The sequence below is a fragment of the Dipteris shenzhenensis genome, chromosome 30, assembly GCF_047967505.1.
Source record: "Dipteris shenzhenensis isolate YYH24624 ecotype China chromosome 30, Dip_SZ_1.0, whole genome shotgun sequence".
Lineage (NCBI taxonomy): Eukaryota > Viridiplantae > Streptophyta > Polypodiopsida > Gleicheniales > Dipteridaceae > Dipteris > Dipteris shenzhenensis.
The window spans coordinates 40,033,046-40,055,950 of NC_141625.1; the positions used below are offsets into that span (position 1 = coordinate 40,033,046).

At 41.8% G+C, this 22,905-nt stretch overlaps 1 protein-coding gene across 1 annotated transcript; it reads left to right on the forward strand.

The window, feature by feature from the left end:
- The first annotated feature begins 9,361 nt into the window (after positions 1–9,361).
- On the forward strand, positions 9,362–14,359 carry LOC147882105 (phospholipase A1 PLIP2, chloroplastic-like). Its single transcript, XM_087401831.1, has 5 exons — positions 9,362–11,830; positions 11,950–12,444; positions 12,557–12,616; positions 12,945–13,361; positions 13,482–14,359. Exons 1-5 carry the CDS (start codon positions 10,925–10,927, stop codon positions 14,151–14,153), a joined length of 2,550 nt encoding a protein of 849 aa, XP_087257957.1. The 5' UTR covers positions 9,362–10,924; the 3' UTR covers positions 14,154–14,359.
- Positions 14,360–22,905: the final 8,546 nt, after the last annotated feature.

Here is a 22,905-nt window from a genome sequence, read left to right on the forward strand (position 1 = left end):
GATCAGTCATGGAAAAAAACTATTGTAATTCCCGCTTGAAATTTGCAATTTTCTCGGCATGTGGCCCAGTGAGAATCATATCATCCACATAGAGGATCAAAATCAGCAAATTTGCCCCCCTCTTGCGGATATATAAAGTCACCTCTGTAGGACTATTCTGAAAGCCAAGGCTGAGCAAATGAGTGTGAATCCTATCATACCAAGCCCTGGGTGCCTGCTTCAATCCATATAAGGCTTTCTTAAGCTGACATACCTTGCGTTCAAACCCTTCAACCTCAAAGCTTGGAGGTTGAGCAACATAGACTTGCTCTACCAAAAGACCATTGAGAAATGATGTCTTTATATCCAACTGATGCACCTCCCAATTATTGTGGGCAGCCAGGGCAATAACACATCTAATGGTGGTGATGTGTGATGTGGGAGCAAAGGTCTCCTCATAATCAATGCCCTCTTTCTGAGCATAGCCTTTGGCCACAAGACCGGGCTTTGTACCTGTTAACCATCAGCTTTTCTTTTCACCTTGTAGACCCACTTAGTCCCTACTACATTTTTGCCTGCAAGCAAGTCACATAACTCCCATGTTTTGTTTGCATGAATGGAGTCTAATTCATCTTGCATGGCTGTCATCCACAATTCATTTGAGAAGGCATCTCTTTGACAAACAGGCTCCTCATCACATGTTGTAGCAATCAATGCATGAGCAACCGAGTTTGCCAAATCTCTTTTGGCTGTAGCTCTCGTGCGGGCCTACAAAGGAGCATCAAGTTTGTTGTCCTTCAGAGTGTCAAAGAGCCATTTAGGTGCTCTTTTGGGCTGTCTAATATCAGCCAATTCCTGCTCTACTACCTCTTCCACAATGTCCTCAGTAGCACATGGCATTTGTGTCAAAGCATGTGGCTGTCTGGACTATGTAGCAAGCTGTAAATGAGCAATAGGTGGAGGAGCATAACCTTATGGTGCATCATGTGAGGCATCAGATCCAAGCAATGGCATAAGACTATCAAAAATATCTGAGACACCAAGTGTAGACTGCATTTTGCTGTCCCGCAAGGGCATGGAAGATGTCTCATCAAAGATGACATCTCTACTGACAATCACCCTCCTATTGGAAGGCTCATAAAGCCTGTAGCCCTTACTCTCTGCATTGTATCCCAAAAATATACATTTTATAGCCTTATCATCCAGCTTTGTCTGCCTCTGTGAAGGCAAATGTGCATAGGCCAAAGACCCAAAAGTACGCATATGAGAAATGGTTGGCTTGTGTCCTTTCCAAGCCTCATAGGGTGTGATTGTTTTCAATGCTTTGGTGGGGCTCCTATTGAGCACATAATTGGCACACATCACTGCATCCAACAAAAACATATTGGGCAAATTCTTTCCCTTAAGCATACACCTGGCCATTTCCATAATGGTCCTATTCTTTCTCTCAGCAACTCCATTCTGCTGAGGAGTGTAAGGCACTGTACACTCATGATGAATACCACGGGCTGCCATGTAATCATTAAATTCCTTTGACATATATTCACCGCCTCTGTCTGATCTCATGTGAGCAATCTTCAAGCCTGAATCATTTTCAACCAAGGCAATGAAATGCTTGAAGCACGTAAACACCTCTGACTTGGACTTCAATGCAAAGATCCAAGTGTACCTGGTAAAGTCATCAATGAATGTCACAAAATAATAGAAGCCTCCAATTGAAGCAGCCTGCATGGGACCACACACGTCATTGTGAATCAGGAACAGCTTGTGTGATGCCCCAACTCTACCATCTTTAGGTATGGCATAGCGGTGCATCTTGCCAAGCAAGCAAGCTTCAAGCAAGCAAGCTTCACAGACATGCTTATGAGGCATTTGCATCTATGGCATATCCTCAACCAGTGTAGGCAACCTTACCAAGGCATTAAAGTTGAGATGCCCAAACCTCTCATGCCACAAATAAGTGTCAGGCAAAACATCTGCATCAACTGCATGAGCATCATGAGTTGAACTATCACTGCATCTATCATATGCATCCAGGCTGTACAAGCCCCCCTGAAGAGTACTAGTCAATACAATAGCATCGACATGACTCAAGTCATAGACTACACACCTATGCCCATCAAAGACAATTCGAAATCCACATATAGCCATGGCTGATATAGAAATCATATTTTTTCGTATGCTTGGCAATACAAGACATTCTCCAAAGTGACAACATTGCCTGCAACTGATGTAAATAGCGACCTGCCCAATGCCCTTAACCACATATGATGCATTGTTGGCACATGTCATGGAACCCCCCTTTGGGGCATCAGAAAGAGAAGTAAACAAAGTTTAATAGGAGGACGTAATGTGCTTAGAAGCACCATTGTCAAAGAGCCATGTAGAAGCTAAAGCTACCATACAAGCATCTGAACCAGTATCATGCACTGAAGGATTGTAATGGCATTGGACAATGAAGCCCCCAAGACTGCTCTCTGGCAAAATTAGCATGCTCATGTGTGTTTGCATCAGTGCCAGAGGTAGTTGTGACTGAAAGTCTAGCTTCTTTCTTCTTCTTTTCAGAAGCAATCCTCTTCCTACATTCAACAATTTTATCGCCCGACTTCCTGCAATAATTGCACCTCTTTTTCTTCTTTTGATCACCCTGAGAGGATGAAGAAGAAGGCTGATTATTTGCTATATTTTTAGGGGCAGCTTTCTGAAATTTCCCCTTATTCCAGTCATTGGCTGCAAATGCATGATCTGAGTGCATACTGGCATTCCGATTCACACGGCTCTACTCCTCTTGCAATAGAAGTGCAACCAACTAAGCAAAGGAATAGTAGTTGGCATTGCCCATGGCAACCAACCTCAAGGTTGTGGCAAAACCTTGGTAAGAGTCAGGCAACCCATCCAATGTGCCTGATACAATCTGTGAGTCAGGGATGTCCTCATCAATATTAGGCAATTGCTCCTTTAAATCTTGGATAGCTATAAGATATGCATCCATGTTATCACCCTCATTCATATGAGTATGCTTCAACTGCTTGCGGAGATAGGCAACACGGGCCTCATTACGTACCTAATACAAAGAGGCAAGCTTATTCCAAGACTCCTTAGTAGTAATGCATGATCTGATATGAGGGACAATGCTCTTCTTGATAGACAGAGCAATCAATGCCTATGCCTTAACATCACGGCCATCCCAGTGTATCATCTCCTGAGTAGGAGGAATAAAGGCATCACGGGAAGAACCAGTGGATGTAACATCACTAGAAGAAGGTGTAGAATGCCTGACAGGCCTAGGCTCATTGCCATTCACTATGTTCCACAAATTCTTGGCCACCAAAACATGCTTCATCATGAATGACCACATAGGGTAGTTAACCCCATCAAGCTTGTCATCAGCACTGAAGGCCCCAAAGAAATCATATTTGCCACCAGCCATTATGCAAGCAAATGCACAAATCCAAGAATGACAAGGCAAAGAACAGGAGCCTCAAGCTCTCAACTGCAAATATCAGTGACTGAATGCATAAGCCTCAAGGCTTTTCAAAGCACAAACTCAACTGAACAAGATCACTGCCAAAGCGTACTGCTGTCCACTGTCAAATAGTACATGAAAAGCCAAGTCCAGAGGCACAAGGGCCTTGCCAACTATGCAATAGAAAGAATAGAAGCTTACTAGGTGAGCCTGTGGAAGAAAGACAGCAAATGTCCACCAAAGAATGACCAAATATCAGCCCAGAAGCTGAGAAAAGTCAATGACAAGCATGCAGCCTGTATGTAGTAGTCAATAGTGACTGAAAATCAGCAAATGGTGACTGAATATCACTCTAGATGTCACCAAAATCAATTCGTCCAGTCAAAGGGAGGATTCTGGTGGAAGATTTGAGTGTCTCGGGCACAAATCAAAGTGGAAATGAACTAAATTCAGCAAAATACAGTTGTTGCAGTAGTAAATCTCATATTTGAATGTGTATTCTAGCTCTAGGAAGCAAACCAATCACTCAAGAGGAGAGAAAGTTGCTGTCCAATGTGAAAAACAGCAAATGGTTGCCTGAAAAGACGTGGCCCTGGCCAGGAGAAGCCACAAAACAGGTCGCCCTAGGAAAGAATAGCCTAGAGAAGTGTCACCCACCTCAAATCTACCCAGAGGTGTAGGCGACCAGCAAAATGCAGCCTAGGGTAGCACAGGAAACTGATGCCCAGTTCAAATGTGACCAGAAAGAATGACGACCAGCTTCAAATCAGCCTGGAAAGATGTTGACCAGCTCCAAATCACCCAGAAGTGCAATTGCCCAGCTCAATGCAGTAGGTAGATGCAATCTTTCGTGACAGAAATCAATGGAAGTGCTCCAGATGGCCAAAAAGATAGGTGACCTACTGAAAAATAGCTCCAGAAGTAGACAACCAACAAATGATAGATCCATGGGAAGCTTGCAAGCGGGAGAAGACCAGGAACCAAGGCAAAGCCTGCTCTAATACCATTGTTGGGTGGAGTGGACAACGGAAGCAAAGGAGACGGAGGCAAGAAGCAAAGTGTGCTGCTGTAGTAGAATAATTGAAGTGTTGAAAAGTACAAAGACTACACCCAATATGATGAAACCCTCAGATAGGTGTCCCAACACAACTAGGTGTCATAAAAGGTACATGTACTAATTGGACCATGTAACCTAAAGTCTAATAACTAGACCTACTCGGCACATACCAAGGAATGAGCGGTACCTATGGATATCCCATAGAGTATCCTACACATTTGGTGGCGACTGACACATTGCATGGTTTAGGGATTCTTGGAAGCAGCACTATGATTGCTCAGGCATTTGCTAATGATTCATTTTTTACTGCTTTGAATACCTTGATGCACCCATTATCATTATATGGCCTTGTTGTTAGTCTTCATGTAAATTTTTAGAAATCCAAGCTACTGCCCTTGCATTCCAAAGACTAGGATTTCATCTTATGGCCGGGGGAAATTGTCCCACCTACTCAATTGGTTTGCCACCTTGGTTACCCTTTCAGATGCAAATGAATTTTCTTGTAAAGTGGTGGCAAAAATGACTACGAGGGATTTGGCATTCAAAAATTCCTCTTCGACAATAAGTTTTCTTGTGGAGAGTCTTGCTAGGGATTCTTCCTTCTAGGCAAATTTTGGCACACAGACATATAGCTCTAGCTTTTTGTTGCAGATGTTTTGCTATGTGGGAATTAGTGCCTCATCTACTTTGGCATTGCTCCCACACTTGTGATTTTTTTCCTTGGGCAATATTTGAGAACCATATTTATGAATGCTACTTTCGAAAAATCTTTTTAGCTTTTTGGGATTCACCCATCTAGATGAGAGTTTGATTTATTTTTTAGTTTGGTTCACTATTGGGCTCTCTGGACTCTATGGAAGGACAAAAATCATAGAGTCTTTTGTGACCCAACTTTTTCACTTTTCTCCTTCTTCAAGCACTCTTTGCAACAATCTTTTTATGATTGTCTACAAATTCACTATATAGACTATGATGTATACTTGTCATATATTGAGATCTTCTCTTGATGTATTTAGGCACTTTCCTTTTTTGGGGATAGTGTCTCTATAATATAATGCCAAAGAGATTTCAAAATATGTGTGTGTGTGTGTGTGTGTGTGTGTGAAGATAGATAGGGTTTGGCTCTTTTCTAGAGCCCTGCCTAGTTGTAAAATGGTTATTTCGTAATATAATGTTCATAGTTTCACCCCCAAAAAAAAAGAGTGTGTGTGTGTGTGTGTGTGAGAGAGAGAGAGAGAGAGAGAGAGAGAGAGAGAAGAGAGAGAGAGAGAGAGAGAGAGAGAGAGAGAGAGAGAGAGAGAGAGAGAGAGAGAGAGTGCTTGTGCTTGTGCACGTGTGTGCATCTATGTGTGTGTGCACACATGCAAGATTATGATCGTAAAGCAAGACAATTCAAAGGAGTGCATGATTGATCACAACACTCAAATGCAAAATGGCAATCATTGAGGAATTCTTTCCAAAAGTTGGTTGTATAAATGACCAAAGGCCTTAGAAATAGTGACTTTTAGAGTTTGAAAATTAATAACCCCTTGGGTTTGTTGGTTGCCTATTGTAGAAGGGTTTTGAGTGCCAATGTGGCTTATGGATATAAAAAATGAAGGTTGATACCTTTTTTTAAAAATAACAAATAATACACCTATCCACTTACCCAGCCTTTTTGGTCCCATTGTGGGGCACCCTACCTAGGGACCTACTGTGCATGGAGTAGGTGTCGAACATAGTAGCCAATGCTATTAGCTAGGCACCCTACCAATTGCACTGCCACTACAACTATTGAAGGTAGTTAGCTTAGAGGATGTGACAAAAGAGATGCTTGATCTTTGCATGATGATAGGACCCCTTCAAAAGGGAAATTTAAAGGTTTCTTTGACTCCCCATTTAACAAAAGTAAAGAAATAATGAATAAACGTTTGGTGGTGAAAATGATTTTATATGCTTGAGCCTTAAAAGTTCAAACTACCAAAAAGAAGCTTCTAAAAAATATATGTAAGGTCAAAAGGCTTCTATTTTAATTGATGGAATAGCTAGTTAGGTTGAGGATGGGGACATTGAAGTCCATGTGAGGTGTGACACATACCATGACCTTGATCTGCATATTGTTTGATAGTCAGTTGCAATGTGTGCATTCATGTCTAGAGCATGTGATTGAGGCATTGGCCTTGCGGAGACATTGAGGCATCATATGTCATTATAGTACCTTGGCTTGATTTTCATTGCATACAATAGAGATTCTAATCATGCATGGGGGCTGATTGAGCATGTGATTGAGGCATTGTCACATGGAGGCATCATATGTCATTACTACCCTTGGGTTTGCTATTCATTGCATACAATAGAGAGTCTAATCATGCATGGGGGCTGAAGTTGCTACCTACATGCCTTGTTTTGTATGTATGAGGTGGATGATTGACCACAATAGTGTCTCATCTATACTCTAATTAAATAAACCCATTTGGTGATGCATTTGGAAATTGGCAAAAAAAATGAACTTATCTCTTAACCATGGCCAAGTTAGAGTGGCTCTAGCGATGTGAGATCTTCCACTAGTCAACAAGGCCAACCAAAACCTCGTCTTTGGCTAACGTCCCTGGTCTATTCCCACCCCTTGTAAGATAACCAGTCACTTGGTGCTTGAGTGGGTGGACCTTATGTATCATGTGCGTTCAAGGGGTATTTAAAAAGCCCCTCAACTAAAACTCCCCCCCAATAAAACCACCCCTCTTTACTTATGAGATAATAATTTTTTTTTTAAAAGTTGAATTTTAAAAGCCCCTTTGCTATTGTAATCCTATTATATTTTTTTCAAAAGTTGAATTAAAATACACCTCCTTTTGAATGCAGGTGGTACACTAAAATTTTGTGAGGTGAACCCCCTAAGACTTGGTGTGACTGAATTCTTAGATCACCTAGCCAGCTTACAAACATTCAATTTCCCTCGTTACATAAATAAATAGATCAACCCAAAATCTAGTTTTGTTTGTATTCTCTTCCAATCACTCCAAAGCAAGGTTGATGTTCAACTACTTCTTGTTTCTCTTGAAAAAGTAAGAGGAAATCACGGTTGGGATGGCAAGTGATGCTTGAATGCTAGAATGTTGGTGAGAGGGCTCCTAATACCAACACAAATCTCATACGTAGAGCAAGGGTATTGTAAATTGGCAGTGCTAAAGGAGCTTCCTTGGCCTTGGGAGTCCCTATCAAACCAATTCAAAACCGAACCATATGAATAGACAGTTTTCAAAAGCCATGATGTTTTCACCCAATTCATTTAAATAATGTGAGTGTGTTATGGCATGGATCGTGGAGACTTTTATATCACTCAAAGAACCATTGCATGCAATGCAATATAGTTAAGGCCAGATGCTTGAATCGATTGGTGTCACTATTTGATTGCTATTTGGTTTTAATAGAAGCTCTAGCTATGAAAGAGACGTGTTTATTTTTGAAGGTTCCATTTTTCACATTGATGTACAACCTACAAAAATTGGACAAGCTCTATAAATCGAATTTGGGCATATGTTCCCACTTGTTTTATGATAGCTTGCAAAGTAGAGTGTTCTCAATTGTCAGAGTGATGGGACCTACTACACCTTAGGGTTAAGGTTTGCCCCTAATGATGTTAAGGTTATATGGTCCAATTTATACCATCCTCAATAGACGTGGGCTAGAGTTGAAAGCAGGAAACAGAGAACAGGCAAACACGTGTAGTCGCGGGTAGAGAATCGACATGAGCGCATATGAGCAAACCAGTGTAGACAAGCAAAGTAGAGGACATGTAAACAAGCAGACAAAAGACACGTAGAGTAGACAAAGATGTTCGCAGACTATTGAGTGGATAGAGTACAACATGTGACGAGGGACTTTGTGGCATGAGTGGATGGGTAATTTTTTTGGCAATGCGATGTTGGAGAAATGATTTGGCAAGTTGTTTAGAGTGTCAGATCTTTTGGTCACTTGTCATTTTCCAGTTTGCGGAATGCTTAGGTGCCATTTTTTAATGCAGTTAGTTTATTGTTTTAGCTTTTTCAACGGCACTATTAACCTAAGTTTAAATCAGAAAGGTCTTTGATCGAACTGTGGAGACTTCGGACAAGAAAGGTCTTTGATCGAACTGTGGAGACTTCGGACAGTGGAAATTTAGTTTCCACCGACCTCCGATGAGTGTAGGTGATTGGGTTAGGGCCATGGCACATGCTTCATCTAATGCGAAGCTAGTGGCAGATAGCATGAATTTTGAGACAAGCTGAAGCGCTCTTGATATTCGTTTTTGCAACTCGGATTTTGACTTTTGCAACTAATCATATTCTGTCATCTGGAGCAGTATTGGGTTCCAATCCATTCAATGCTCTAGTTGTGGTAAAGATGAAGATGTGCAGGCCAATCAAGAAAGGCCTTCACCATGCAAGTACTCAGATGTCCATTCGAATCAAGTCAGAGGTTGATGAAATGCCTGAATGCTCTTGGGTATTTCCGTGTGTGAACAAAATCGTCTCTCCTTCTGGACTGCGCATTTCCTTCTCGTGTGCACTGGCCCTTAGCTGCGAGGCATGTTCTCGAACGTCAAGGGCAAGGATGGGGAAGGGAAGGAGATCGATGGTGATAGGTGCAGTGTTTGATCTGATAGTGAGAGCGACGAAAGCGCGGTGTTTGCCGGGTTGCCATGAGAGTAGTAGAGTCCACATGGGCAACGAAGGGAGTCAAAGGACAAGTTTGAGTAAAAGTGGTAGTTGATACACATGGAATTTGCAACGTCCGCTCCAAGCTTCAAGGAAGACTGGCATTGGAGGAGCTCTAATGAATTTGCAACTCTTTGAAAAATATATTTCATCTGTTGTTGATAAATTCCGATTGCTCGGGAACAGAGAACAGTTACTTCGAATTTGGCGCGCAAGCTGTCGGAACGGGAACTGCGCACCTACCCCATTCACACATGATGTGACCGAAAGGAGGAGGAGGACATAGCACGATACAGGACCTTGAAAATTTGTGGCGCTGGAATTTGCGAAAAGGCTGGTCTCAGGACGCAGAACGAGCTGGAGAAGCAGGGGCGGAAAAGAGAGTAAAAATTGAAGGCGCAAGGCGTGCTCGCTGATGCATCATGCGTAGGAGCCGGAAATTTGACGAAGATCGAAAGGAGGAGGAAGGCATTATTAGTTGCAGAAATCGTCGAGAAGGCGGGAGTGTCAGCGAAGATTGGGAGGGAAGAGGGACGGTGGATTGCACTGTTTACGGCAACGATTGAATGAGGAAGATGAAAGATAGGGAAGGCAGTGGAGCGACAGTGAGGCGCAGTCGCAATGCCTGCTCGGTGGAAGGCTGAGGGACCGGAAACGTGGTAAGCAGTGAAGAAGAAACGTGGTCGGAGCCGCGGAGCAGCAGGGCAGAAAGCTGGACAGGTGGATGGCGTGAAACTTTGCCGCGGTGACAGAAATTCCTTCCTTCCCAAGCGATTCGGACGGTTTTCCTGCCTGGCGATCTTGCGATTCGGAAGCGTCCGGCGATCTTTCGATTCGGAGGCGAGGTTTTCACTAGTCTTTTCTGCATTTCCCGTCCACAGACGTCTGGCGGTCTTCACGAGGCTTACGAAATCAATGCATCCCGGCATTGATTTGAGTGTACAGCTCCGAATTCCGTCGAGAGCACGGTAGAACCGGATCAAAAGTACAATAAACGCTTCGCATTCCGATGATGATTCTACGGAGGTGATCGGTGAAGGAATCACTGAAGAGCAAGGCAAGAAAATCCATCGACAAACAGAACATCCACTGCGAATCTACGATCTTGCTTCGGAAGAGCAGGGACTAGTAATTCCGTCAAGGAACCGCTCAGGTTGCCAAAATCCATTTGAAAATCGGTGTTTTTTAGAAATCGGCAAGACGGCGATCAAGAGCGAGAGATCCTGCAGATCCACCATAGCCAAAAGTTTGCAAGAACACGGCATTCACCAACATCGAAATTTCACACCTCCTGATTTCTGCGTGCACGCTCAGATTTGAGCACAACGGTAACCTCCTTCGTTAAGCTTCCCGTGATAGCGTGCAAGCCAAACCTCCCTTCTGAGAACTTCTGTCGGTCTTCTTCCTCGATGTTTGCGTTCAGTGCGTCATCATCTTCGCCTCCACGCGCATTGCGACACTTTAAACAACACGCAATTGGAGGACGGCGAACATCACACTGCCATTTAAAGCCTCAAAAGGCCGGCTCTGTGATTCTTGCTGTCGGAGCTTTGCTGTAAAAGTTACCTGTAACTGCATTCCCCTCCCTGCACACGAAAAACGTCCTCTCTCCCTTCATCCCCCGGAATCTCTGCATTTTCCTGCATTTTCCTCAAAACCGTTGCCGATCTCTGTCATAACGCTCCCCGTTGATTTGCCCCCTTTTCGATCCTCAAACCCTGCGAGAAGAAGGTCGATCTCGCAGCTATGGATTCCTTGTTCTGGAAGATGGCCCCAAACTTGAGGGCCTTAATGCCTCCAAGTGCTGCCTCTGGACCTGCATGCGAAGGAGGGGATCCAACACCTGCGCGATCCGTTCAGGTTAGTGCTCACCGATCTTCAGCTCCGCAATTGAAGTCCTGCACGACGACGGCTCCGAATGCCCCATCCACAGAGGAGACCTCCTCTGCTGCTTCATTTGCTCCGCCCTTCAACCCCTTACCCTTGCCCCAATCGCGTAAGGTCCTCCCTGCATCCCTCAGATTTTTGTGGTTCAACAGAAGAAGCCACCGACAGGGACTAGAAACAAGAGATCCAGATTTTGCTTCGGAACACAATAGGCCTGAGCCTGACCAAAAGAACGACATACAAGCGTTCCGGGAGGATTGGGAAACGGGAACAGAGTCGCAAGTCGAGGAAAACTCCGGTGATAGGAAGGGAAAAGCCTCTTTCCCAGGCACAAATGGGGCAAGACAAGGCGATTTCGAAACCGATACTTCCACAACAACGGATGCTGCAACGAAGAGACCTGATACCACGAAAGCTGGTGGAAATTCCAGAAGCTGGATGTCTAGACTTATTGATCTAAGAGCGTTTTGGCCTGATACCAGAACAGCTCAAAGGCACACGAAAATGCAACCAGTTACGGAGCTGGAATCCATCAACGCTGGCGTAGAAAAAAGTTCTACGTTGGAAGCGTCGAGACATGAGAGATGTTCAGGTTGTGAAGCTAACAGCTCGCAGTGTTGCTCCTTGGAGGTACCTTATGCGAGGGTGCTTCACAGCAAGGAGTCTTTTTCCAAGTTTTTACAGGATGTCTCCTTGTTTGATATGAAAGTTATAGCACAGATGTCCTTTCTTTGCGACATGGCATACACGATACCTGACATTCAGGTAAACATCTCTTCTCGTCCTTTTGGTTTTCCCCCTTCTCCGCACATATTATATTTCTTCGAGGATTTGGATGTAAGTCTGAAGTTTCAATGCCTACTTGCATATTCATGTCAGCACAGCCAGGCCAACTATTGAAGTATCATCACCTTAGGCTTGTCACATCGTCACTCGACAGAAAGGCAGAGGCTGCAGCGAATGATAGCAGTGGTAACGATGGGGTTAAGGGACCCGTGTCAGAAACAAAAGTTGAGTCTCAAACGAAGCTCTTCATCCCTCTCGGACCTGAAGCGAGTGCTCAGACTGGCATTGAAGACAATGCAAGTGCTAGTGCAAATGATCCTGATAACACCGAAGAGTTTGCACCTGCTCCAAGTTTTCAGGACGATCTTGAGCAGAGCAGAAGTGAATTGCCACCCATGCAGGACGTCACAGAGAGCAGGAGGTCTGAACTTGAGGAGTCACTGATGGCAGTAGCACCTGTCACAGCTGTAGTAGTGGCTGAGGAGGAAACCAAGCAAGCTGTGGTCAAAGATCTTCAGTCATCACACTCTTGCCCATGCGAATGGTATATTTGTGACGATCACAGTAGTCAAACACGGATCTTTGTTATTCAGGTAAGATAGTGTGGATGAAACTTAAATGTCTTCCGTCATGACTCCGTTGTAGAGTCTTAGCTTTATGCTGGATTGCTCACGAGCTGTCTCTGCTTGCAACTTCTGTTTGCAGGGCTCAGAGTCACTGGCATCTTGGCAAGCTAACCTGTTATTTGAACCCACAAAGTTTGAGGTAGCCCTGCAGAAATCCCTCCTTCCAACATTCTTGTGGCTTTCTAATCTTGCAATCTGGGCTGTATTCCCTGAGAGCATAATTTATCTTTTTCGTTGAATAGGAAAAACCCAGTTGATTTAGACTTGACGAGTCGTAGATCAACTGCATCTAGTTTGAAAGTGCTTTGTCACCATGCTATGAATTATGTGTATGGGAAATGAATGCAAGTTGTGTGAATTCCTAGGAGGAAATTACTTGAATGCGACTAGACAATTCCTACCTGGATCTACCATGAGTCTGAACTTACATATGGCTTCCTTCACTAAATTGTGGTTGCTTCTTGTAGGGATTGGATGTTCTTGTTCACCGAGGTATATATGAGGCTGCAAATGGATTGTATGAGCAGGTGCTTCCAGAGGTTCTTGCTCATTTTAAAGCACATGGTGACCTTGCTCAAATTCGCCTCACAGGGCATTCTTTGGGTGGGAGCCTTGCTGCACTCCTTGCACTCATGTTTCAGATACGAGGAGCACTTCCATGCTCAGCTATTCTTCCTGTGATCACCTTTGGATCCCCTTGTGTCATGTGTGGAGGTGATTACCTCCTTCAAACACTAAATTTGCCTCAGAGTCATATCCAGTCAGTTATAATGCACAGAGATGTGGTTCCCAGGGCTTTTTCCTGTGACTACCCTGATCATGTTGCACAAGTTTTGAAGAGACTTAATGGAAGGTTTCGCAATCATCCTTGTCTTAATAACCAGGTACCATGCCCTTAAAAAACATTGGAGTATTGTGACTTATTCTGTTTGTATCGTTGCTTAACTTTGTGGAGTTGTCTTTTGGAACATTCACATCTTGATTCCTCTCTTGCTTCTGTTTAGAAATTGTTATATGCCCCGATGGGCCAGATTTTGATTTTGCAACCAGATGAAGATGTCGCCCCTTCGCACCCGCTTCTCCCCATTGGGCATGGATTGTATCTTCTGAGGCATCCCATTAATGGGGAAGATACTGAGAATGCTGTTCAATTACGAGCTGCCCAGAGAGCTTTCCTCAACATGCCCCACCCGCTGGAAATACTAAGTGATCCAGGGGCTTATGGGTTTGAGGGTGCAATTTCCCGTGATCATGATCCTCATAGTTACACAAAAGCCATGCATGTAGTTCTTCGGCATGAAGTGAGAAGATTGCGGCGGTTGCAACGGGAACAGAGGCGGCACCTGTGGTGGCCTTTAGTGATTGCAGAGTCGTCTTTGTTTGTTCAGAGGGGTATGAAAGTAGGCATGCACACAGAGCAATCAAGGACAAGTGGAGCTATCACTCCATCAGTAAACAAACCCTCGCTGGTCTTCAAGCACTCTGTCAACTATTCTATAGCCAACCGAATTGGTTTAGGACTTGGAAACACTTGTATCTGGGGATCTCATAAGGATGCTTTTAGCAGATATGCAAGACTTATTGCATCACAGCACGTTCAGATGGGGATGCTATTCATCTTATCAGTACGCATGATGGTCTTGGAAGGCCTCTCAAACTTATTTGTCTGGATTTGATCAAACGTGATCCTTTCTTCTCCATATGGCAGTTTGGTGAAAATTTTGTGTGGCCTTAATTTGATACTGGTCACTCATGTTGATCAATGGTTGCAACCCACTGATTTTTTTGGATGTGACTACACTTTTATGCATGTCCATGGAGGCACACATGGATGTGCAGTTTTGCAGCTGAAGTGCATTTAGTAAACTGTGTTCAATGTCTCTGTTTTTCCCTCCAGTGCTCTGTGCTGTCCTTTGCTCTTTCCCCTTAAACTCAATTTCTCCCGTCACCCTTCTTTCAATTTTTTTTGCCATACGAAGTTGATTTTCAGCCCCTACAAGTTTTTTGAAGGCGAATGTTTGTATATGAAGTATTTGCCAGGACAAATTTTACCATTAATAATATCAATTCAGAGTCTCCTTATACCTGGAGGGCATGCTAATTCCCTTATGACCGGAGAAACTGAAGTACAATCTGCAAGCTAATGTTCTCTTACGTGAAGGATTACTTGTTTCACTTTAGGTTTAAGGAAGCACACGCCTCTTTTCTATTAAATTTGAAACTTGTTAGAAATTAGGGCATCTCATGAGTGAGGGCTTCTATGTGGGTGTTCCTGCCTTGGACAGGAGCAGATCGTCTCTAGGTTAGGATCTGACCAGATCTAGGCGTGATTACGGCTAGATTTAGGGCTATTTTCCCAGCGCCTGGGACAGGGACCAGTATCGAACAAGTGGTCAGGGTTGGTAAACGCTGGTCGGGTAAAGGTGCTCGGGTCACCTTGGTCTACTGACTGACGTGACTTGCGTTGGTTGACTGGACCTCGGTCGGCTGCCTGTATACAGGGCCCTCTTCCCTATTGATTGTATCCAATTCCACTCTCACACAGGCACAGTTCCTTAGATATATTCCAGTGCAGCTTACCTCATCTCTGATTCGCATTCTCTCTCTCTTATTGTCTCGTGTTTCACGCTTCTGCATGTGCAACGTTTGACATGGTATCAGAGGGAACTGTTTGTTCAGAGCTGGGATCTATTGGAGGCATCTAGTGAGGCGAATTGTTACGGTGAGTGGTGGGCAGGTCAGTTTGCGTACGAGGGAGGCCAGCCATTCGTGGAGCTCAAGGTGTGCTTGAGAAAGGCTGAAGCAAAGTGTGGGCTGCAAGAGGAGAAGTCGTTCATCCTTTACCCGCCTCTGCTTCTTCCTTTTGGTTCCCGCCCGTTGTCTATTTGACACATCGAATTGAGTGTGTAAGAGCTTGGATTGGCTCCATAAACGAGGGGAAGTTAACCTCAAGGTTTGTTCCATTCACAACGGCCTATAGGACATTGTTTAGGGATATGATTGGAAGCCCGACCGTCCCAAAAACTCGATCCATTGGGAAGCTGCTCGGGAGGAGCTTTCCTAGAGGAGCTGCAGGATTGGGAGGACTGTGACTCCATTAAACTCTATAAGACAGTTCTTTAATTTTCAAATCTGTACAATGTGAACTTTTGATATTTTCAAATGAGCACATAATATCTAAAGGATTGAAATCTTAAAAATAGAAAAAGAAAGACAATATAGATTAACATGATAAAGCTATGGTGGTTAAATTCATAACATAACTAATTGCATAGAAAATCCATTGAACTATAACCAGTCGGATGCCAGGTGGGTATTGATATTACAGCAAAGCACCAGATCGCCCCGGTCCTCAAGAGTGTTCGGTGCAAGCTTCTCTATTGGAGCTTGGCCAAACTCTCCCTAGTGCTACTTCCATTTCCATGTATCAATATAGATAAACATGATAAAGCTATGGTGGTTAAAGTCATAACATAACTAATTGCATAGAAAAACCATTGAACTATAACCAGTACTACTTCCATTTCCATGTATCAATTTTTAGCCTTAAATTTCTTTATTTTTTTCTTCTATTTTCTATTTTCAAGATTATATTTTCCTTAAATCTTTCAATTATTTATGTATTTCTAATAAGTACTGGATTCAAAATTTCACTATCCCATGCCAACTTAAGTATATCTAAGCTATTTTCTAAATACTAACTTGTCAAGATTCCTACATAATTTTTCTAATAATTTAACTTCACTCACCTTGACTAAATATAACATATAGATGCTAACTTTCTACAAGGTTCCTTCTTGCTTGGAGTCAAAGCTCAACAAGCTTTCCTTTTTTGATTTCATATCGTTGTTGTTTCCACATGAGAGGCACGTTGTAGCATGGTTACAACAAGAATGTACAAAATCCTTTCACTTGTGGCCTTAAATAGATACAACATATCTTCCATGCCAAAATTATATTGTCTATCTAATACATTTAGTATAAATATATTATGTGGACCAGTTCAACAAAATTAATTATTATGCAACTGCTTCCACCCAATACTTGTTATGCATGTCGTTAGGTTTACATCATGTTCCTTTGACACTTGAAATCGTGCGCTTCTTTCTTTCTACTAAGTACTACATTTTGCTATTGTGTCTTAGGCAAGGATATTCTTTGTGTATTCCTTGGTTTTTGCCTCGTTTTTGCAAAGCTCAATAAATACTTTGAGATATGAGGCCAATGATCATGCTTACTTCAGTCAGCTTCATTGTGCTCATCTTGTAGCTTAGGGAGAGAGCTACACTTTTGCTTCTGACACTATATTAGAGAATTTGGGAATATCCCAAGTCCCACTTTTGAATAATGGGTTAATATTTGCCCATGTGGCAAAAACTTGGCCCCTTATTTCAAATTTGGACCTGGGAGGATTCCCTAATGGAGTGTTTAGCCTAGTGGATTCCACTTCCCATGAATGAGTTAAGATTTGACCATATGGCCAAATCTTTACCATGCTGGGAATTCCCAAACTATATGAAAATTCCTAAATTCACTAATATAGTGTTTTCTTATAGAATCTTTTTTCTTTTGTAGCTCAAGTTATTTCAATTGAAAGCACTCAATTATAGAGTTTCCAGAGTTGGGTCTATTTTGACTACTTGTGAAAGACCTGGGAAGGAGCTTCCACAAAATGCACCTTGCAGGATGCCTCTCATAGAGGATCCTTGGGAGAGTATTGCCTCCAGCTTAGCAACATGCATGATCTCAAGATCAATTGCAAAGGCTTGCTTCAAAGTTTCTTTTGCTTTGCTTAAAGACTTGTGTCTAGCATTAGGAAAAAAGGGAGCTCATTTTGGGGCCCTGAGGGAAATTCACAATTTCTTCATTTTCTATGCATCTGAAATATGAGGAAATAATAAAATACTCAATAAAATATTCAGAAGTCCTGTAAACATGTCAGAGGATAGAAGAAGATTCAGTACTTATATTCCACGAGCTTTTGCATTCAATGCTCCTACAAGCCACGTCTTTCTCTCAATCATTTTCTAGCCACCTTGTGATCTGTTTAGCTTCTCTATCAAAAAACCATAACTAATCTCACCATAGGATTGTTTTTCAAATTTTCTCAAGATTACCATCATCATCAACTCCTTGCTTTAAGAAAACATAATGAAACTACGAAGCGATGGAGAAACTGTACTCTCAGAATGGAAGCGGAAGCAACAACACTTTGGAACAAGCTAACAAGATACGGCAGCACCATCTTCATATTGATTTAGTAGAAGAATATGCGCCTCTACCAAAGCGACAATACGTAGGCGCTGTGCAAAGAGAAAACATGAGAAAGGAAGGTTTACAACATATCGACTTATGGTGTGATGGGAAGATTTATCCAAACTGTATACTTCGAAACTCTACTTTGCCATTCTCAAATCCAACAACATTGATGAAGTTTGTGGGTGACAGAACAAAAGGCATGCATGGATATATCACAGCTCAGTCTTAAGGTGCACACATGTATAAGTCTTTATATGAGCAAGATGCAAACACAAAAATACAACAGATAGCAGGAAGTTGTAGATTGAAAGAGCAGTTGCAAAATGAAATTGAAGAACATTCGAAGACAAAAGAGAAATTACGTATGGCAAGGTCAAAACCAACCCCAATGGGAGATAGGCTTATCAAAAGAAAACTTCGTAACCTTGGGGAATTGAAACCGGGAAGTGGAGGGTGCAAAAGGCGAGTCCAAAAAGCAAGGTAAGATTTTTTAAGGCATAGGAATGTGACTATATTAAGTCTTCTTTTAGCAAGGTAAGGTTTTTTTAGGCATAGGAATGTGACTATGTTAAGTCTTCTTTTAGAAAAGCTCTTATTTTTGCATGGTGCTTGTAGGAAAATTTTGGAGCCCTAGAAAGAGAATGTTGATCCAAATGCTCTTCCTGTGTGAAACAAATGAAAGGTCCATTTTCAAGTAGTATTGCAAAAGTGGAGTCACTAGGAATGGTTATTCTTCCATTTTCAGGGCAATATCATCAGCTTTTAAGGATCAGAGGATCAAACGTGCCCTTCTAAATCCTGCAGAAGTGTGGAATTTGAGAGCCTTGCTTAATCAATAGGTAGATGAATTTATTGGACATTGGTTGCATATTGAGGATGCTTTTGAAAGTAGTAAGGGTACCACTGTATATAATCCATGGAATAACCAATTTGTTGATCTTGAGCACTTACAAAGACGAATGGTTGAATTCTATGGGATCACATTTGAAGAGTGTCAAGGATGGCTCATGTTTGTTCTTAGCTTGATGAATGTGAAATTGTTAAGGAGAGGAAGATTGAAAGGGTGACTATCATGCTTATGAATAGGGCACTTGATACATCAATAACAAAAGCAGACCCAAAGAAATTCAGCATACAATAAGAGAAGCACATATGGTGGTTAGGTGCATTTGAGGTAAGCACGATTTTTTATTTATGTTGAGTTTTTATCTTAATTATAACTTGTTGATGTGAACTTAAATAGAGGCTATTTCTTCAATTGCAAGTAAAGACATAGGACCACCAAACTCTATTTTGGGTGTTTCATCATATAGAAATACCCACAGTTATAAAAAACCAGGTTCAAGGATGTCAACTTCATGTCAAAGGTAAGGGAGACTTTCAAGTTGATTAGCATATGGATGGGGACCTGAAAACACTAAAGTGCATGTTCAACCTAAGAAAAGGAGGTAATTCAAAATCCCCATGCCTTTCCTGCAAGGAGCTAGCCCATGTGATGGATTCTAAATGGTGGAGAAGAGGGATAAGATAGACCTAGTAGTCCTTGATATTCCTTTGTACAATGTACATATATGCACCCTGGGGTGCCAACTCCCTTTAGTAAGAAAACCTATCAAAATTTTGAGTATGAGATGAATTTAACAATATGCCATGAGTAGAAATTATTCAAAATAACTTGGTTGTGTTCTACACTAAAAGAGCTTCAAATATATCTTTACACCTTGAAATTTGGGTAATACATGAAAAGTTATATCAATTTGAAAAGAGATAGGTTTTCATATTTTAGTGTATTTTTTGTTTTACCCCCCCTCATCCAAAATACCCCCCCCCCTTGGGCCTCACATATTATGAAAAATATGTACAAATATGAAAATCTTGCATATTTTTCAAGGTATATGCCTTATATTTTGTGGGAGGGGGGACATGAAACTTTCATATTTTTTCCCTTGCATATTTGAAATTTCTTAAGGAAATCCATGCATATTATATATGGACCTTGTCCCCCCATACGCTGGATTTTGGACGAGGGTACTAACATATTACATATTGAGTTGGCACCCTAGGATATGCACATTGCATGCTTTATGTAGAATCATTGAAAAGTTTGTTTTCTTGTACATTGGATTTGCTTGGAAGCTACGACCAAAAAAGCATAGAAAAAGCATTAGAAAAAGTACTATCAGACATGGGTCTTCATGGAGGAGATGTTCACATCATAACAGATTTCAACCAATGGAAAAGATGTTCCAATTAAGCCATCAATTGGTGGAGTCAAAGCAAGAACGTTTTTATCAGAACCGCAAAGAGAAGGGAAGCTTGGTAGATGATTGAGGTATGTATCAAGGGTGAGATACGGCTTCTAGAGGCATGTGCATAACACAATCAAAGATGGTGAGGCAGATGATCTTGCTAGAAATGTCAAAGCAGAAGTGTGGAAATCTTTGGATAAGCTTTTCATGCTTTGTGATGACAAAAAGAAATGGAGCAAGAGCAATCACCGTGCATTGGTAGAGGAGCTTAAAACCTTTGGAAAATCAATGAAGCAAGCCTGGACAAGTTGCAACATAACACACTACATGATAAGTTAAGCTAATATGATTCGTAAGACATAGCAATTTCTTTCTTTCCACATAGAAGAAGTAACTTAATCTTCTCTAATTGCAGCATATTCGCTATAACCACCTTCCATATTTCATTAAAAAGTATGGATGCCCTGCAATATGGTCAACACAAGGGATGGAAAAGTCTCATTACACCGCGAGAAATTCATTTTTTCGACATACACAACATTTCGGGGGAGCACACAAGGCAAATAGTCTCAAGGAAGTATTTCAGTGGTTCTTTAGAGGTATACTTCAAAGGTTGCAAATCAAGAAAAAAGTTGCATTATCACAAGTTAAAAGAGAAGAAGATGGCAAATCCTAGACAACTCAACAACTGCTCAGAAACATGTAGAGTGAAGGCAGTCAAATATTTTTCAGGATCACAAGTCGATTGAGAGAGTTTGAAACTTTATAGAGAAAATGAACAATGTAAATTGCAATCAAGTGAAATTGAGATTGTGTAATATTTTCCATGAAATTTTCTCCAAAGTCTGAGTTGACTCATCTCCTTTGTAACATTTGAAAATACAATATGATTGGATTTACTTTTCTACTTCTTCTACATCGACCCGCACTCCTTCTATCTGTTCAGTATCAGCATCTACAAGTGGCTCTTTAAACCAAATAAGATGGTGCTTTCCCAAAAATGTCTAAGGTAAATATCTTTTCAATGAGAATGATTTTATCCTTTCACCAGTTGACTTGGTACCCACCAAGAAACTTTGACAAACATTTAAAATAGTACACAACAGCTTCATCATTGCTCTTTGCAGGCGACATCTTCTTCATATAGTGGGAAAGAGAAGAAAAGTTTCCTAGGCCTCTTTCTCTGCTCCCCATGGACCTTCTAAGAAAACTGTCGTCTTCAATGTACAGCTATAATATCAAACAATAAGTAATTAGAAGTATGTCCATGGGTCATAGTTAAAAGGATCTAGGATAAACATAAAAGTAAAAGTGATAGCATACCTTCATATTCTCCTCCTCCTCCAAAAGTTTATTGGTCTAAACATTGATGCTCCTTTCCAAGACATTGTTTGTTTTCTTCTACTCCTCGACCTTTGTATGAATATTCAATCCTGTTTGGAAGGTGTCATCATCCATGTCCTTTTGATCGTCTTCATCTAAGGCTTTTTTAAAGCACACTCAAAGTGCTTCCTTAGGGTCAAATGTATCCTGCAGTACCATCAACTCATCATCCTCGATTCTTACATCCTTGTCCAAGGAGCTTGTGCAATCAAGGCAAGGGCACAATCTTCTATAAGATTAAATATGGATTGTATATCTGTGAGAAGATAATACTCTTGACCCTGAATAGTAAAAGAGGGAAGCATAGGTATGGTCATGCTAGATGTTTCAAAGTCCATTCCTTCAGTAGACACTGCTCCTTGTAAAGTTTTAGATTTCTATGCTATAAGATCTAGCGTTGCTGCCTCCTTACTCTCTTCCTCAAGGTTTATATCTTTCTCTTCCAATTCATAAGCCTCTTCAATGTTGATATTTTTTTTTTCAATACTCAATTCCTCATCAAGAGTTTCTTCAAGCTCGTCTCGACTCTCCTCATCGTGTTCATAGCAAAGATTAAGAAACACAGCAAAAGCGAGGAACTCCTCCAAAATACGGGGAAGGCAAGAAGCGAGTTTTTTTTGGCAATCAACATGTTTTGTTCCACCTATTCCACTTAGGACATCTCACTCTATTCTCTCTCTTTGTGGCATCTCTCTATTTCTCTCTCTCTCTCTCTCTCTCATATTGATCCTCATCAAGTCTACATGGTGTGTAGTTTGTAAACACAAAAGGCCTTCATTTCATTTTTACAGCTTCTCAATTACATCTCTCTCTCTCTCTCTCTCTCTCTCTCTCTCATCCTTAGTAAGCTTGTATGGTACATAGTCTATAAACTTCAAAGCCCTGTATTTTATTTTTAGAGCTTCCCAATTTCATCCACTTGAAGACTCTCTCCCTTTCTCTCTCTCTCTCTCTCTCTCTCTCTCTCTCTCTCTCTCTCTCTCTCATTTCTACCTTCGTTCTACGTGTAGACCCTCTATCTCTATCTATGTCTTCTGTCCCACCAATTTGGGCAAAAAATTTTAGCCCAAAAGGGCTTCTTGAGGAGAGATGGCATGCACATAATCTAACTTTCATGAAACTAACAAGAGGAATGAGCTCGTTTGATGGCATGCATCCCTTTCCTAAAGAGGCCAGTAGGGCAAAGGCTCCTCTAGAGCTCATTCACATGGACCTCTGCGGAAAGATGGAGGTGGAAGCTTTGGGTGGTTCCTACTACTTCATGACGCTGATCGATGACTACAGTAGAAGGATATGGATATACTTCCTGAAGACTAAAGACAAGGCTTTTAGTAGGTTCAAGGAATGGCATGTAATGGTCGAGAAAGAAACGGGGAGGAAGGTGAAGAATTTGAGATCAGATAGAGGTGGAGAGTTCACATCAACTGAATTCGAAAGTTACTGCAAAAGTCATGGAATCAAGAGGCAAAAACCCCTGCCACATACATCACAGCAAAATGGAGTAGTAGAACGCAAGATGCACATCATCTGCGAAATG